Below are 19353 nucleotides of genomic sequence, written 5' to 3'. Positions count from 1 at the left end.
TGGTTAGGTAGGACCCAGCATCCCGAACTGTAATAGGTTAGGGTGCATTCCTGCATTTAAATGGTTCCCAGTTTCCTCCTATGCTACTGTTATAGTAGGCCTCTAGAAGGGGGTTAGAAATGAGTTGACCATCTAGTAGTAGGTAGCACCCCAGGCAGAAATGAAGATTAAATTTGCCTAAATCACATTGAAGCCAAATTGAAAAATATATTTCATATTTATACTTGATGACAGGTTCTAAAGTAACCTTTAGCACATATATTAAATGACTAAATAGCAAAGCCGACTGTAGCCTATAGCTATGGATAGACCGTCGGCCACCAGCATTCAACCTGTTCGCCAGCGGCCCCGTAGTTACGTCATACCTAATTCAGTTCAAGTTACTCTCCTAGCTCCATAAAACAAGATTCCTGATGAATGACAGGGTCCGGTCCGAAAATCAATGGTTCAAATGGATTTATCGTCGGCATGAAAGAAACAGCCGTAGGTGATATCTAGGGGTTTGAACCCGTGATTCTCGACCGGCCTACGGTACGCTACGGCGAGCTCTATGGGTTTAAGGACAATTTATTATTCATAACCTTTCCCAAAATCTAACTTGAAAACTAATCCGTTGACCAATTATTCATTTCAGCAGAAACTTCCGGTATCAGGTGGACCAACAATCATGACCCTGGTCCACGAAAAAGTAGCTAAATCAAAAGGACAAAAACCATGACACTGACCCGTAACAATGGCCGTAATAAAGGCCTTAAAAGGACAACTTTAAACCGCATTTAAAAGTTGATTATCAGCTTTAGTTTTCGTCTCATTCACACAACGCCGAATTACTCACCTCGTAGGCTGGTCAGCGATCACCTCTTATCGACGACAATAGCGGCTATTTAAATGCCACGCCCAAAATACAACACTTTTGTCACTTATGTTTACTTTAAACAGATGTTTCCTGGGGGGAAGTGACGTAGGCACTACACCTTACAAATTTTTAGTATATTAAACGATATTTCCATATAACATCACTTTACTTTCTTAATTCCTTTAAAATTTTATTATATTATCAAATAAATTACATTTATCTATTTTTGTTGATAAATAATGAAATATCAAATTTTCTAAAGGTGTTTAGCATCAACGCGGAGAAATTTTAAATCATAATTTCAGCAGCAACATATATTATCATTTTCACTGTTATTATTATTATTATTATTATTATTATTATTATTATTAACGAGGTTAGACATTCATCATTTTGCCGAGGTCTAGTCCTTGTTACCATTTCCTACTAAATCTAGTATTTTTGAACTCAATCTAGTAGTCTAGTGGTTTTTCTTTAAAATCAGGCAAATCTAGTAGTTTTTCACTACAAAGACAGAAAGGTTAAATCTATTGCTCAGTTGACTGTTCATTTTCCAATGCTCGTGAAAGAGACAGATCTTGATGACTTGCAAGATCAGTGGGAAGATTTGCTGCATTGCAAGGCAAGCCTTCAAAATTTCAGCATGTCACCAACAACTTTTTGGCAAGAACTGCTTGAAGTAAAGGATGGTAGAGGAGAAGCAAAATTTTCTATCCTAGCAGAATTCATGCGATATTTATTGGTCTTGCCACATTCATCCGCTGCAGTTGAGCGGATGTTTTCAAAAATCAACATTGTCCAGACCAAACATTCAAACCGGCTATTGGCCCAAACTGTTGCAAACAGAATGCTTGCAAAGCAAGCAGTTGCAAGACAAGGAGGATCTTGCCGCCAATGGAGCCCATCTAAATCTCTTCTGAATTATATAAAAAATGGAAGATGTCATCAACGCTACATGGCAAATTGCTCCAAGACAGAAGTAGCAACTTTATATCCTGAAGAAGAGGAAGGAGCAGCAGAAGACCTCCCACTTCGAGTTTTTATGTAAATTCTAAAGGTAAGAAAATCACAGTACATTATCTTAAGGTCGTACTATGGGATAAATGTTCATGTAATGATATATATATATATATATATATATATATATATATATATATATATATATATATATATATATATATAGGCTTATATATAGGCTATATATATGTATTTAGCTATCTAGTTTTTTAAGGTAAATCTAGTGGTTTTTGGAGGAACAATCTAGTATTTTCTCAAATTATTGAGTGGCAACACTGCCAATAAGGAGGCTTCAGCTACGTAGAACATAGGGGGAATCGGATTAAAGTCATTCCAATTTCCAAGCCTTTTGCCAACCCACTGTCGTCTTCAAGCATACTTTCTTGCTAAGTTCTTTTCCTGGCCGTCTAGATACCCAAAGATCTCTTTAAGTAGAAAGTTCTAGGCTCATAATATTGTCAAGAATGGGTATAGGGAACTCAGCTCCCATAAATTTGATTTGTAATGCGGTATTCCTCCTTTGAAGAAGGTATATCTGCACTTGCTCTAGTTGATACTGTAAACGTTGCCATAACAACGGAACAGAGTTTTTCGACCAGAAATTTTTACGACAATGTTTGGGGAAGTTGTCTTGTGTTATACATGGATGTGGTTGCAATTATAACATCGTACGTAGGGTAAAAATAAAAGCAATATTTTTCACTTAGTTGTTATGATAATGTCAACTCTTTCCTTAAATGAATAGATAAGCTTGTTGGGCCATGTAACTGTCAAGTTAGCCCAAATAGTAGTACTACAGGGAGTGTCGAGGCACAAGAATGCTCTTCTTAAATAAACTTTTTGCCTTGCAGGGGACATGTTACAGATAGGGACAAATGACCAAAGAGACACAGCACATGCTTGCCTTCCAAATTATTCAACAATACGAAGCTATTGTAAGCCTTGGGGAGCGGTAAATTACGGAATTCAACAGTTTCCATGGAAATTCGCCAGGCTACGATCTCCACTGCCAGCTATAATTAAGAGTGAGACATTAGCTTTTATTTTCGCTAGTCTGAGCCAAGGGTAGAATTGGTATTATACATACCTATATAGCCTATGTAGGACAGATATAGAATACCTAGGGATATAGGTGGGCCCTACAGTGCACGAACTGCAAGCTACCATTTACCTTAATAGCCTAATGTAAGCAGCATGAATGTAAGATAACCTCCAGAGTCAAATCAAGAAAGATTGTCAATGCATCTAAATTGTCATTTAGCATAAAAATGAGTTAATATGTTATTTCCTGCACTTGCGGTCACTCTCTAAAGATCGAGAGATAAGAGTATATTTGTGTTAAGCCTTCAAACCATTTTTGCATTTTCTTCCTTAAAGAGGTTATCTAAAGAAAACGTAATATAGCATGAATTATAAACTGGACTAGTATAATACTAACAGTGGCTATATTGTCGAATATTTCATTGATAAAACTAGAGGAAACCAGTATGAAATATCATGAATGATGTTTATTTTTTTACATCAAAATATCAATAAGTCCAATCTCGTCCTTGCGAAACGTAGACGAGATGGCTTCCGCGTGCAGCTTCGTATGAGATAGTACTAGGCTATAACCATTCAGTTTATTCCGTCGCATTGTCATAATTTCGCTAATTTGAGGAAATATTAATAGTGCAAAGGCTTATTTAATTATTCTCATGAAATACTAGACAGAATAAAATTTTAAGGTTATTGATTTTGATCTATTTTCACCCAAGATTAGTGACCACGGAAGTGGATCATGAACAGAGAATTAAGGACATAAGAGATGTTCGGTTATAGTAGCAGACAACTAACTACATGTATCACCTAATTGTTGTGCTAAAAACGCCCTTTTTAAAATTGCCAGCAGTAGAAATTTGACTGAAGATTTTACAGTCTCAGAAGATGAACTAATGTAAAGATTGGTGGGCTGATTATTTGAGCTCCTTTGGAATCACTTAAACCAGCTACTCCGGAAATATTGTTTGAAATGCCGTCCTTATTACTGTATAAACATATTTCAGTGTCTTCATAAACTTCCTAATCCTTAACTCATAAAATGAAGATGATGAAGCTTAACTTAAGATTAGGTTTGAAATTGATATATACTTAACACAAGAGTACAGCAGCGGGCACCATCCGAATCTAGGGTAGAACGTATCGGGGGGAAAAGTAACAAGGAAAAACGTAACGGAAAGAAAGCAACAAGAAAGAAAGTAACAAGAAAAAAGTATCACCAGGGTTTCACATCACGTTTAATAATAATTTGTGCACTGCTTTTCTGCGGAATGTTGGATGGACTTGCCTTCCTGCCCACTAATGAGGTACAAGAGGGCATGGAGTACCTAAAGACCATTAGTCCTCCAGAGGCAGAAAAGCCGGTAGACCATTTTAAACCAACCTACGTCTCGGATAGCTACAGATCGAGTATTCACAGGGTGTCAGGCTGCGTCTTGTACCCCTAAGTAACCCCCCTAATGTCTGGAATGTCCATGAAGCTACATTACAAGGAAACTCCTGTACCAACAATGTATGTGAAGTGGAATAATAAGTTCTCAAACTTGGTTGGACACAGTCTTCCCTCTATATTTAAATGCATAGAGTGGTTCCGGAAGGATCATGCCACTCTCGACACTTTTTTTTTCCATCTGTCCACCCGCCTGTGGTGTTTGCGTATGGTAACACTGCGTCCCGGGCTTTAGATAGTTACGCAATGTGTAAGTTTTAGGTAAATAAAAGGATATCTGGGTACATTTGCAACTGAAAAGTGTTTTAATAATTTACTGTATGCAAATTACAACGTTAATATTCGAAATAGGATATTGTTATTATTGTTGAAGGTAACTATCTTAAGCTGTTATTATTGTTGAATGTAACTATCTAAAGCCCGGGACGCAGTGTTACCATAAGCAAACACCGTAGGCGGGTGGACAGATGGAAAAAAACCGAGTATAATTGGCGCTGCATCCAAACAAAAGAACAGCAGAACAGCCATTCATTTGGTATGAGTAAGAGTATATAAATGTGACAGATGTTAATTTTTTCCCAAATACAAGAAACACTGTTACTTTTTGTCTACTGTCTTTTTTTTTCCTAGCAAAAGTTGTTACTTTTTTTTCCCATTACTTTGTTTCCTGATACTTTCTTTCCGATCGCACCATCCACCCACCCTCCCTCCCTCCATAAATATAGGCCTATAGGGTCAATACTAATAGTCGAGCTAGAGAAGTTTCTTTTCTCATCTTTTTTATTTTGGAAATTGATGCAGGGGAGAACAATTTTATTTGGTATAGGAAAAGTAGTATAGTCGCATTTCAATTACTATCAAATACTAACAACAAAGACTGGTGTCTGTATGTGTGTGTGACTTCATTTAGACTCACGCTCGTACTAACGAGCATATCCTGCAAGTGTGAGGTGACTATCTTATTATTATCATTATATATATATATATATATATATATATATATATATATATATATATATATATATATATATATATATATATATATATATATATATATACTATATATATATATAATCAATTCCTTAATGTGGTTGACAATATATCAGTGTTATGGACTAACGTATAAATTTAAGAAAACGAGTGGCTGTTTGTTTATGCAAACAATTTGTGCTTCTTCGTCTGCCATACTTAGTACCATTGTAGCTCAAGTAAACAAATCATAATGCTTAAATGGATTTCAGTAATAGTGTATGATGACATTACACAAAGAGATATTGTGGCTGCAGGCTACTTTCCAATGGTAGCTGGTATGTGCTTCTACTCACGGAGTTTGCCCCTCCCTCTTTAGCTAGGATATCATACAAATAAAAAGGCCATGTCTTCATTTACGGGGCTTTATTACATCTATAAGTTATATATTGCTGGTACACCTTAGCCCGTGAAAAACATATAAAATAAGATGTAGTTCACTTCACTTGGCGTAATGGAACATACACAACGGCATGGTAGGCAGCCTAGGCTACTACACTTATATCTTATTCATGTGGCTCAAAATAATTACAGCAAACAATATTATTCTCACCTTTTGGCCTTATTAATAAGCACACATACTCAAAAAAGACTCGTCTATGAACTACTAAATGCACAATATCGAGTGCATGCTGCATGCATAGCTGCAGTTGTGCTCAGAGAAGTTTAGAGACTAGAAGTTAGAGTAAAGGCGCGATTTCGTTTGGCGATCTTCTATAACTTTTAAATAAGTTTCTCCACACTACCTTAGTATTCTTTGTAAAGGCACATCTTTCCTTTTATTTGTGTGTGTTTGAGTCTCTGACACAGATATATACATCACTAATAACTCTTACAAAAATATCAGAGGGACAATCTCACGAACCAAATCAATAATTTTTAATTCATGGTCCAAGTACCATACTACTACCATTACATTTCCTTGAGGATAGTACCATGTAAGAGAGTTTTTCAAATTCCTCTAACAATGCTCTACGTCTTAGGTTAAGTCAACAGTGGTTCTCAACCTGCGGACCGCGAGCTCTAAGGAAAAATTAAATATTCTCCAATTACATTCGTTATGCTCTTAACAAGAGAGTAACTCATATTCAGAAGTTTATATAAAAAAGGGTAAAAGTGTTGCCTTTTAACGTTAGTTTCCTATAGTCTACTTTACTCTAATTGGATTCGTTCAGATCTTAAGTATGTTCGGATCTACGTATCTTTGTGAAGCTTCTCTATTTTTCATTTTCCTGTACATGTGGGAGGGAATTTTACTTATAGATACAAGGGGGCCGGCCGTGGAGGGAAGGAGATAATAAAAAAAGGTTGAGAACCACTATTGTAGCGTTGTAGGCAGTTTCTCATCAGTTTTTGCCATCTGTCATCACTCGTCCGTTCACGCAGCGTATTATCACTTTCCCTAAAATCTCGGCGAACAGAGCCACGAGCCCGGTGCTTGTTCCTAAGACGAGGATCATGAATATTCCCTGAAAAAGAAAGAAAAAAAATGTTACCCGAGTAACATTCTAATAACTTTTGAATAAATAATACGAAGTACCTTGATGCCATAGTCACCCCATGTCTCCGAACATTAAGAGCCTATATACCTCGCGGAACTTAATGCTAGGATCAGATGTTTTATGACTGTATTATAAAGATTAATCCAAGGAGATTATAGGGATCGTTACTATTCCACGTTTTTCATTCTTAATACTATTATAAAATGAGAGAATGTCTATTTTAAGTTACGTTTCAGTTCAAGTGCGATATTTTTCGTAAGCAGAATTTTTTTTACCAACAAATTAATAAGTTTAGTACATTTTTTGAAGTTGCCACATTCTAAGTAAAAAAAAAAAAATCATATGAATGGAATATACGTAAATATCTTGAAGATAATGTACCTGAATATTCACAAGATATTAAAGCCTATAGAAATAGGTCTATTTGTTATTTCAGATAAATGAATGTAGCATTACTGTTAGCTTCCCTTACCCAGAGGTTAGACATAGACAAAGAGCTCCGGACAGTCACTGTGGTGGGAGCGTGAATACATCTGGTAGAATTGGGAATCGCTGCTTTTATCAGTTGTCTGTAGATTCCGGCCTCCACTAATGATCTGATTCTGAAAAGTAGAAGTTTTCCTTGTAACTCGTCATTCTGAGATACGTTTTTGGCTTTGTAATTATTTTATTTTACATAAAACTTAATCTACAAACAATAAGAGTACGCGAGTGAAAGATTACCTTTTGGCTATTCATCAAATCTTTTAATTAAAAGGAAGATTTGGACATTTTGATGAGTTATTTCCCGTGCCAATTATCAAACCGAGTGTCAGTTTGCTTTGAGAATGTTAATCAGCCAAGAAAATATATTCGTTATAAACCCTTATTACTAAGAACTGAATCCCATGTTAAAGTGGTGTGACTACACCTAGTGACAGAACTATAAGAGAAAGATATTTATCATAAGACAGATACAAAAAAAACGTCGACATTTTCTTCAAGCAAACCATAATATGGTAATTACTGTCTGAGTTTCAATTTACTTTAGAGTATCTCATATACTAAAATATTACTAAGCTTACTCTCACATCAAGCTCGTACTCAGCTCAGCACATTTATACTGAAAAAGAGTATGTAGCTCTCTTCAGTAATCATCGTCAAGGAAATTATTCTGTCTGACCTCAGATAGTAACCCCGTCCTGGGCCGGATTAAGACTCTTTGGGGTCCCTAGATTAAGGGTATTATGTGTACACACACACACACACACAGACGATATATATATATATATATATATATATATATATATATTATATATATATATATATATGTGTGTGTGTGCATTAGCTACCAACTCCTTTGATATCCAATTCGCTCTACCTCGGAATCAATATATTTTCATGTATGTTAACCGAAGGAGAATTTTTTAGTTGATAATAATTTCGTCCTCTCGTGGACAGAAGAGAAATTGATAACAACTAAAAAAATTCCCCTTCGGTCAACATAACATGAAAATATATTGATTCCGAGGTAGAACGAATTGGATATTTTAGGACATTTGTAACTTAATGCATATATATGAATCACGTAATGTAAGGGTCCAATAATTTTTGCAGCCACACAATTTTGAATACACGGGCTATAGCGACTTTGGAGCCAGGGGTCCCCTAGGCTAAGCCTAATTAGCCTATTGGGTAATCCGCCATTAACCATACGTCTGGACCCACAGATGATGAATCACCAAAGGCGAGAATTGTCTAAATGAACCAGAGTGAAAGACAACCGAGTCGTTTCGAAAAATGATCGAGCATGATATAGGCACGGTCTAGAGTAGACCGTGGTTGTAGGTAGTACCTTCGATTCAGAGCGCCTCTAAGGGGACTGTTCTTCTGAACGCCTACGGCAAACATGAACGGCATCAGACGTTCTTTTGCGATGTAGAAATAACAGTTACCTGCAAAGTAATTAACGAAGCAGTTGATAAAAATCTCGAACAAAAGTTTTAATTAATGCGGCATAACAAAGAACAAAGACGGAAATGTGGAAAGAGAATCTGCTCGAATATTGTGCCAGAGTTGTTCTGCAGAATATTTTATAAAGCACAGGTTAATTTTTACGAGAAAAATGAACAATTGTTATGAGCAAGTTATCTTGCTAAAGAAAATGATACTTATGCAGACAAAAAAAAGCTTTAAGATAGTATAAAATGGCAGTGAGAGTCCATCTGAATAAGATAAGGATGACTAAAAATATATTAAACAGGCACTTTGTAACATGCGGCACTTAAAACTACCCATTCCTTCCACCCACCTGTCTTAGAAAAGTGCTCCGCCAACATAATGGTGCAAGTCAGCACCTCGATGACCATTACGTAATCGCCTTCAAACACAGAGGTCTCAAGTTTCTCTGGAAGTAGCTGAGCGTTGACATGTTTGATTCGTCCAGCTCTATCTGCTGCTCCCACTTCAGCGAGTTTGCCCGTTTTCGCGTTCTGGCGGGAAGTCGAGTCTTAGTCTACAGCAGTCTTAGAATACTACAAAGGGCACAGCCAGGGCCGCCCCAAGCCTTTATGGAACCCTAAGCAGGATTGGAGTATGGTGGCTCCCTGATCGATTATTACTTGTGCTTGAATACTTGATCATTCCATTTGTACTATAAAGGCAACACTAACCATATAAGTCTAGCAAATTCACAATATGGTCCAGTATTATTTGCACTACAAAGGGCACAGCCAGGGCCAGCCCAAGCCTTTATGGGGCCCTAAGCAGGATTGGATTTTGGTGGCCCCCTGATCGATGATTACTTGTGCCTATATACTTGATCATTCCATGTACTATAAAAGCAACAAAACCATATAAATGTAACAAACTCACAATATGATCCAGTATCATTTGCACTATTCAGATTTCAGAGTGACGTACTGTATGACATATTGAACTTGTATTTGTGAGTAACAGAACAAATCACCAGACAAGACTCTACATTTACCACGGTAAAAACAAGTTAACCAGTTTAACTGCCTATATTTCAAAACAAAGAAAAGGTGCACTTGTGCAAAAATAACATAGTTGTATCCCCTCACACAAAAATAGCAGTTGTAAAGATAAATGAATATATAAATTGCTTGAAAAAAATATTTGATTAATCTTGACTTCAAACGTTAATCAAATTGATTTGCAGGTGCACCACGGATTAGTACTATACATAAATATAGAAGCGAGACCACAGTGGCAGCTCGTGACTAATTGTATTGGATAATTTTTTCTTTATTTTTTACTTATTTGATATTTTATTTATCTAGTTAAGCAGGGGTTGCAAAAGGACCATCTGACTGAGGTGATTTAGAGATAATTTTGACCAGCTTCGTAATTTTGACCAAAATGAAATGCCCTATAGGCAATGTTATATATACAAACCAAATTTTGTATAGTTATTATTTCATTTTTTACACACCAACAATAGTTTTCCCCGAGAGTGTTTTATAATGCAAAGAAAATAAAGATTATAGTTTATTAATCTGAAAAGTTAAGCTGGTATAGGCCTATGTATATGTTTGTGTGCGTGCGTCATATATATCGATCTTAATTTTTTACATACATACATATACACACACTCACACTATACAGGTGTGTATTTAAACAACAAATACTGTCCATTTTTTACCATCTCAAAATCAACATTGAAGGGCGTTACTAGGCTAAGTTTCCAAAGGCCACAGTAATCTAACTATTCGATTTAGAGTAGGGTCTGCGAACGGCTGAAATAGTTAGCAAGTTCATTCTTACTCTCTGGGTCTCTTTTTTTTTTTTCGCTGTTCAACCTCTCCAACTGCCTCTTTCGCACTGTCTTAAGCAATGACTGCCCTAGTGCTTGTGGCTGGTAGCCTAGATTTAAAAAAAAACAGTAGATGTTCATTATCTAGTGCCATAACACACACACATACATACGGAAATACTTCTAAATGCTTTTACTATTTTATCTTCAAACATAAAATGGCCTTGAGACCTGACTTAGATATCTGAAGCATGTAAAACTGTAACAAGGATAATGCAAATTGATGCATAGTTACTCTCGTATGACCATGCCACACCTCAGCGACGCTGAACCCCTTGGAGGCGTTAGTGCCGTCAGTGCACCCTCATGTGGTACGCTGTAGGCATTACTTAATGTTCTTTGCAGGGTGCCTTCGGGCCCTAGCTGCCACCCCTTTCATTGCTTTTACTGTACCTCCTTTCATGTTCCCACTCTTCCATCTTCCTTTCCACCCTCTCCTAACAATTTATAGTGCAACTGCTTTGAGGTTTTCCTCCTGTTACAGCTTTCAAACCTTTTACTCTAAATTTCCGTTTCAGCGCTGAATGGCCTCATAGGTCCTTTGGCCTAAATAGTACTATATTCAATTCTGTTCAACTCAGTGACCCTGAAATGTTAAGGCAGCGAATATATAACGCTTACCATGTACGTCTGTATGTAGGCCGTGTTGCTCTCCCATATCATACCAATCTTCCGGTCTCTCAGGACGTCTTCGATGACCTGGTAAGGCTGCGGTAGATACCGAACCGCCAGAAGCGACATGAGGTTCCCGCTGTAGACTTGGGTTAAGACCCATATGATGATAATCCAGCTTATCATAATGAACCGCTCCCATCGACGGTCATCAGGGATGCTCATGTCTGTGAAAATATAATCAGGCGTTAAAATGGGCGATACTCTTTATATCTAATTCTCATGGATTCATGAGAGCTCGAGCCTATTTATTTGTTGATTTTCTTTAGTTCCTCGTTGGACGAGTGGTTCACATGCTCGCCTACCATTCGGTAGTCCCGAGTTCGATTCCCCGCTCTGCCAGCCAACGTGGAATCGGAGGAATTTGTTTCTGGATATTAGAAATTAATTTCTCCATAGAACGTGGTTCGGAGTGCACAATAAGCTGAAGTAGGTCCCGTTGCTATGTAACCAGTTGGTTCCTAGCCACGTAAGAATATGTCTAATCCTTCGGGCCAGCCCCTGGGAGAGAGCTGTTAATCAGATCAGTGGTCTGGTTAAACTAAGATATACTTAACTTGTTGGCTTTGTTTATTATTTTATTCTACTTTATTTATTTATTTATTTGCAAATCCCAACATCATCTGACCTTATTACTCCAGTATTGTTTATTCATATTCCTTTCTAATTCTGTCCTGTGGTGTTTTTAAGCAAAAGGTAATTTTATTTATTTATTTTTTAGTACTAAGATGATGAATGAGGAACGAACGACTCCGCCTGACTGTGAGGTTTATATCCTGATTGTTAAGAGAATGCTAAAAGCTAAGAAATATAGTTCGTACTATCTCCAAAGGACTGAGTTGAATATAACATTGAGGCCAAAGGCCAAGCACTGGAACCTATGGGGTCATTCAGCGCTGAAATGGAAATTGACAGTGAAAGGTTTGAAAGGCGTAACAGGAGGAAAACCTCACAGTTGCACTATGAATCAAGTGTTAGGAGAGGGTGGAAAGTCAGATGAAGAGAGAAAATGAAAGGAGGTACAGTAAAAGGAACGAACGAAATGAATTCGAAATAAACAGATCACTGGATGTAGCCGAAGCTGTCACTGTAAAAGAAAATGTACGTCATTGTAGTACTAGCATTTCATGAAGCAATCTCTGTGATTAAAAGTTTTGCCCTATTGCATTGTAAAGTTTCTTATGAAATATCGACCCGATTAAAGCATTTATATCAAAACTGATTTCTCTCTTCATTGTAGTACTAGCATTTCATGAAGCAATCTCTGTGATTACAAGTTTAACCCTGCTGCAATGTAAAGTTTCTTATAATTATAAAGCTGATTAAAGCATTTATATCAAAATTTATTTCTAGTCTCTCAGATGGTGCTCAAAAGGCAGTCTAGTCTGTAGACATGAATCGAACACTGTTACAACTTACAAGACTTGTGATCTGAGAGAGAATATTTTATACAAGTGAGGAGTTAAGTCTATCTTAGATTAACCAGACCACTTGGCTGATTAACAGATGCTCTCCTAGGGCTGGCCCGAAGGATTAGTAGAATCTTACTTACGTAGCTAGGAACAAATTAGTTACTTAGCAACGGGACCTACAGCTTACTGTGGGGTCCGAAACCACACTATATCGAGAAATGAATGTCTAATCACCAGAAATACATTCCTCTGTTTCCACGCTGGTAGTTACCATGAGAGCGAACTAGGCCCGTCCCTTACGACGCTCCTGATTGGCTGTTGATAAGCCAATCACAGGGCTGGAAACTGTCTCTTTCGAGAGTTCACATAGGCAGGATCTATGTTCCACCTTTCCTGAAAGACGAATACATCAGAAGAGGTGGAAAATAGAACCTATCCATGTGAACTCTCGAGAGAGACTGAGTTTCCAGCCCTGTGAATGGTTTATCAACAGCCAATCAGGAGCGTCGTAAGGTACGGGCCTAGACATCAAATGCACGGTTGATGTGAATCTACTATAGTGAGGAGTAAGATGACCACGTAAAATGGCAGCAAATATTTTCAAGAGAGTTTTTTTTTATTTCCAAGAGATATTTAACAGTCGAATAGATACTCAGATCCATTTTCAAGAAGCGGTGCACTGTAGGCATTACTTAAGGTTCTTGGCAGCGTCCCTTCGCCCCACCCCCTAGCTGTAACTACTTCCATTCCTTTTGCTGCACCTTCTTTCATCTTATCATTCTTCCATATTACTTTCCAACCTCACCTAACAATTGATTCATGGTGCAACTGCTCTGAGGGTTTCCTCCTGTTACACCTTTCGAACCTTTTCACTGTCAATTTCCGTTTCAGCGCTGAATGGCCTTAGTTGCCACACTGCTTGGCATCATGCCTAAAACCTATAAACCAGTCAGTCAATAGAATCACTGTATAATACACCTTTAGGTACCTTGCTGCAGTAATATCCTCAGATACCCGAAATACTTGGTGTTTCTGAAGTCTCCAACGGCGAGAGAGAGAGCCGTGACAACGAAAAGGATCCCCAGTAATGTGCCGAAGATGGACAACCACACAGACGAGCCCCAGGGCATAACGAATCCCCACACCTCCACTTCGACATCCCCTATTCTCGCGATAATCGTAGCGTAGTCTACCAGCAAGGTGACCGTGTAGTCCATCACCGGCATTCTGTTTTCGGTGATTCCAAAAGGACCAAGGGCAATGTCCACTTCCTGAAAAAAAAAGAATAAGTTAAAGTTAGCAGCTTCAGTCTTCCACCAGGCTATAGCAGCCTCTCGGGCCAAACAATAGACCATGCCTGATGCTGTAAGGAATATGATATAGAGAAGAGATTTGGTGGAGGATGATGCCTTTGATGGAAGGCAGTGGAGAAGAGAAGGGCGCATCAGGCAACCGACCCCTTAATGTAGGGATAACGGTGGGGAAGAAACAAGTATTTTTGGCAGGCAGGGCACGTGGGAGCCATATATGAGATCTGAAACACACACACACACACACATAATATATATATATATATATAATAATATATATATATATATATATATATATATATATATAAGATTAAATATATATATATATATATAAAGAACTAAGCGGTATTATGTAAGTGAACCCTGCATAAGAATATTAATTATGAACGGTGAATAGTTTATCATAATGATAGTTTTGCGCAGGACTATCTATGTCCCAGACCTGGCAAACGTGTATTTGGAATGAAAGTTGTGGAAATATGCATAAAAAGTTTGCCCAGATTTGCAGTGAATGTGCCACTGACTTCTCCCCCCCCCCCCCCCTCCCCCCCCCCCCCCCCCCTCCTCCCTACACCTCCAAGTTTTACTATTACCATACTGAGTTCTTTATGTTGATGACCTATTTGGCGTTCGGCTCCGAGTGACTGTCACAAAATCAGAGTTAAACTTCGCTTGCACTGACCTTTCTTGCGAGCTGACCAACCATTCCAGTTGCTGTCATATTGGGAAGGACATAACCCCAAGAGCCACCTGGTGGCCTTCTGATGGTGTAGCTGGAAAGATAAAGGACGTCATCAGAATAAACCTTATTTACTGTTTTATTTCTATCATTAGATGAGGATGAAGGTGCAGAAAGATGTTGAAAAAAAAAACATTTTTACATATACGTATAAAGCTTTTTTTGCTTTTCAAAAGTGTAGTGAATCGTTGAAAATATGCTCCGAAGTGTTTCTAGCAGACTACACAGAACTGAAACCCAGGTTTAGCTCTCTCAAGAGTCAAATTCTTATTAATGTTCAACAATATAAGCCCCTACCCCTTTTGTCGAGGACAGCTGCCTTTTAATAACAAGAAAACAGAACCAACCAGGTGTTTCCACAGAAATTCTTACCTTCAAAGGTGCCAAGTTTTCTCAGTAAGCGAAGCATGAAACAATCTACTTCTAAGTTCCTTTTGGAACTCTAGAAAAACACTATATGTCTTATAACCACTGTGATGTAATTGGACGAATAAGATTAAAGAATGGAAGGGGAGATATTGATTCTTCGCAAAATTCAAGGTCTATCTTTTTACTGAATCTTTTGGTGAAGTTATTTTTAAGGTGAGATAATAATAATGATAATAATGATAAGTACAAAGCCCCAACAAATCCCATTATATATCAATTATCATTTGGAAAAATTCAGAGAAAGCCATCAAGGCACACAAGTGTAAAATTAAGAGCTAAAATAGTGTATACGATCGGGGGAAGAAAGTATAATCGAAACATCTACTGAGGGGAAATGTTGAAATGTCGAAACAAAAGATAAAACCATCAAATTGGTCGAGAACGTTCGCCTCACTTGAAGTTCATTGTCGAAGCGAAATATTCCAAGAGAGTTATCATTGGTCCCGAAATCTTGAAGACCTCTTCTTCTTCTTCAGCCGATTCGCGCAGAATTTCGATGCTGACGTGAGGCAAGTAATGTCCACTCGCAACTCTTAGTTCGGCTCCGTCTACTAATCTGAAAATGATTGAGAACTTGAAACACTGCTTTTTTTTTTTATCCATATCTGCGACAACTGATATGTCTCGTTGACGATGAAGTCGGGAATTCCCTCCTCTTTTGTTTATTGAATTACCGCTTGTTTTTTTTATCCATATCTGCGATAAGTGATATGTCTCGTTGACGATGAAGTCGGGAATTCCCTCCTCTTTTGTTTATTGAATTACCGCTTGTTTTTTTATCCATATCTGTGATACCTGATATGTCTCGTTGACGATGAAGTCAGGAATTGCTTCATCTTTTGTTTATTTTTCTTTTTTGGCAGCTTGGAAAGATTGACGATTAACATCGCTGTCAAATTGTTTAACCAACGAAAATGAGAATAAATACGCTATATTTTATTAGAAATAATTTTTCTGTACTGCCTAACATGCACATTATTTATTTTTTTTTATTTCCATCCTAATAAATAAATCATAAATATCCTATCCTATCCAATCCGTGAACTCCAGCAGAGTATATTCACTGGTGCAAAATTGTGATATCGGTGTGGACAACGAATATAATCTTTCGATACAACCTAACAGAGTTAGTTACGCTGACAGAACGCGAGATATAGTTTTTTTTTTTCCTTATCACAGGAAATATAAATATAAAGTTACCAGTTTTTATAAAAGTTTTTAGCAAGGGAAGGATATTGGTATCCATACCTGAATGATAAATAAAGTTCCCAGTTTGAACGACACTTACCTGTCAAATTTCTCTGGGAACAGACGACGATAATACCCGTCGTAGAAGGCGAAAGTGGCATTTGGTTTCCAAGACGCAATTTTCAGCAGGCGGTGGCTATATGGCACCAATACGTACAAGAGGCATCTGCGAAGATGAGTACAATTAAGAATATAATAATCATTGCCTCCAGTTCCTCGCAGCATCAAACCCACGATATAGACACAAAGTTTCTGGCACACACCTTATTTGTGCAACATTTCGCCTATTCGATTTCTCCAATATCGATATTCGCATGAACTAAAATATTCCACATGTTCAAAATCGCATTCAGCGCTTAAATCTATGGAGGGATACTTGTTGAATCGCGTTTCAAAGTGCAAAAATGGTAATTATCGCTGTTTCCGGCAGTAAAATGTCGCTTTGAAAGGTTTGTGTGACGTCACAAAATCGCACGCGCAGATGAGTCCCAAATTCGTCGCTATTGAGCGGGACTATACCTTGTCATTACTGCTATATCGTGATCAAACCCATCTTGCACTTCCATCACAAACCCCCCCACGCCACCCCCCCCTCAGTCCTCGTCCGTTCGGGTCTAGGGGGGGGCATCTCCCATCTTCATCCTCTCTCTCTCTCTCGTCTCTCTCTCTCTCTCTCTCTCTCTCTCTCATACACAGCTCTCCCGTGTGATGGGACTATTAATTTTTATAATGGAATAGTCATCACTACTCCGATAGTTAATTAGGACCATTTATAGTATTCCACAAAACACCTATCATAAATAAAGACAGTTCAATTTAATGGGTCATGAACGCAACTAAAAAACACCAGTGTTTCAGGTCATAGAAGATATGAGGGATAGCACAGGGAATTCTCTGAAGATGAAAAACAGCAACATTTAAATAAAACAAGGCGTGACCCGACCCACAGCTTACTCGAGATGCGTGCAAGATTTTCCCTCATGCATATGTTGTAAACTTTATATTCCTAACTTTCAACATAAGCTAAAAGGTGTTAAAATCCACGGTCAAATAAAGCCTTGTTTCACCAAAGAAAATTAAAATAAATACACTATATTTTATAAGAAATGATTGTTCTGTACTGTATTTATATTTTACATTTTCATTCTAGTAAATAAATCATAAATATCCTATCCTAAAATTCCTGGATCTTTAACATAACGCGAAACACCTTTTTCAGACCTTTTTAGGCTGCTCCATAGACCTCTCCGAACCCCGAGGGCCCCTCACCCAACAACAGCAACAAAGTAGTTCGTAGACTTACTCCCCGAGTAAGCGAAAATATCTTCAAGACCACAGTACCCAAGAACCCTAGTCTCATACCTTCCAGCGATTCCAGTCCCGCTGGGAGACACGATCACGGAGTTCGAGTCGGACAGCGGCCGCTTGACGAAGGCGAGATCGGTCGGGGGGATGCCCGTCACGACGAGGAGCTTCCTAGGCCAGGCGATCCGCCCCTTTCTAAAGAGCTCCTGCAGGATGAGGCCCAAGAGCTCTGCGTCGTCAGTCGACACCAGGATAGGCTGAGCACCACTCGGTAAGTTCTTGTAACTGCAGTCAAAGAGATCGAAAGGAGATTATATAGATAGTACGTCTTCCAAAGATTACCTTTTATATAAATCCGTTTGCTGGTGATAAATGACATCGGTGTAAGATTAGTAATATAATATCGCCTTGGCGTTAAAAAACGTAATAGTGCTAATTATGAAAATAATTACATAACTACGAAAAGGACTTATTAAACGTAGTAGTAATTATGAAAGATATGATATAACTATGAAAAGGATTAAAGATCGAATGTCTTCAGTGTTTTCATGATTTATTTCTGATAAAATGTCTACCGGTTAAAACTTTACCAATGAAGAAATCACCCTGTGATATAAAGCAGTTGTGCCTAATATGATGTTCGTTTGTTATCAATGATTTGATAAGGGACATTGTTAGATTACACACACACACACATGAACAAACAACGAATGACAGAATCACTTCCTTGTTGATATTTGACATGAAAAAAAAGTCACGGGAAAACAAAGCACTTGTTGCTTTAACTAAACAACGATTTGATAAGGGATTTGTTAGATTTAAAACACACACACACACAAACAAACAACGACTGCTAGTTGATATTTGACATGGAAAAAAAAGTCACGGGAAAACAAAAGCACTTGTTGCTTCAACTAAACCTTCTTCGGCTGTGTGCTTGTGGTAAGTGAGAGAGAGAGAGAGAGGAAGAGGAGAGAGAGAGAGAGAGAGAGAGAGAGAGAGAGAGAGAATTTCCGCGACTCAAAACCAGAATGATTATTACCTTCTTGAGGTGTTGAACCAAACTCTCCATCTGAGCAGCGAGAGTTTCCTCCACATGATTTCTGGAAACTTCCAACACGCCAATGGCTGTGGCACCTCCCAGGTTCGTCGAGAACTGATGAAAAAGAAAATACAAACCCAGTTGTAATGAATTCTAAGTCACTTGCATGAATAATTTTAATGAACTACGATGCCTGAATTAGGAAAGGCATTCGCTAAATATTTAATTGTCACCTCACGCTAGTCCTTGTGCTATCAGCATATTCTTAAATTAAAAGTAATTGATCAGGCATAACAACTGTCCCTCTGGATGGAATCTAGTGAAGTTGTATATATATATATATATATATATATATATATATATATATATTATATATATATATATATATATGTACGTACGTATGTGTGTATGTGCATATATTGCGTAAAACCATTACATGTGAAGAGTAAGGATTACAATCTCCCCTATTCGTTATACTGTCAGAAAACGA

At 37.8% G+C, this 19353-nt stretch overlaps 2 protein-coding genes across 3 annotated transcripts in view; both read right to left on the bottom strand.

Moving 5' to 3' along the window:
• LOC135210298 (unconventional myosin-VI-like) overlaps window positions 1-985 on the bottom strand; it is a 95133-nt gene extending 94148 nt beyond the window's left edge. Inside the window, exon 1 of one of the 2 annotated variants that reach the window (XM_064243181.1) lies at window positions 836-985. The gene's annotated coding sequence lies outside the window, so the exon portion shown is untranslated. The remainder of the gene's footprint in view (window positions 1-835) is intronic. The other variant, XM_064243182.1, reaches the window with a different exon arrangement.
• Window positions 986-5741: 4756 nt separating this feature from the next.
• On the bottom strand, window positions 5742-14050 carry LOC135210551 (uncharacterized). Its single transcript, XM_064243415.1, has 6 exons — window positions 13779-14050; window positions 11328-11545; window positions 9183-9363; window positions 8727-8826; window positions 7365-7494; window positions 5742-6859 (listed from the first exon to the last, which is right to left on the bottom strand). Exons 1-6 carry the CDS (start codon window positions 14014-14016, stop codon window positions 6737-6739), a joined length of 990 nt encoding a protein of 329 aa, XP_064099485.1. The 5' UTR covers window positions 14017-14050; the 3' UTR covers window positions 5742-6736.
• Window positions 14051-19353: the final 5303 nt, after the last annotated feature.

The sequence above is a fragment of the Macrobrachium nipponense genome, chromosome 39 (genome assembly GCF_015104395.2).
Source record: "Macrobrachium nipponense isolate FS-2020 chromosome 39, ASM1510439v2, whole genome shotgun sequence".
Lineage (NCBI taxonomy): Eukaryota > Metazoa > Arthropoda > Malacostraca > Decapoda > Palaemonidae > Macrobrachium > Macrobrachium nipponense.
Note: the sequence above shows the minus strand (reverse complement) of the source record. Positions and strands in the feature narration are given on the sequence as shown.

What these genes read in the sequence shown, in the direction of transcription:
- LOC135210551 (XM_064243415.1), bottom strand. Translation starts at nt 14,016, where the DNA reads ATGCCGGTGATGGACTACACGGTCACCTTGCTGGTAGACTACGCTACG. An exon ending in GGAGCACTTTTCTAAGACAG is followed by an intron (nt 8,827 to 9,182) that starts GTGGGTGGAAGG and finishes ATTACTTTGCAG; the next exon opens with GTAACTGTTATTTCTACATC. An exon ending in AGAGGCGCTCTGAATCGAAG is followed by an intron (nt 7,495 to 8,726) that starts GTACTACCTACA and finishes TCTACTTTTCAG; the next exon opens with AATCAGATCATTAGTGGAGG.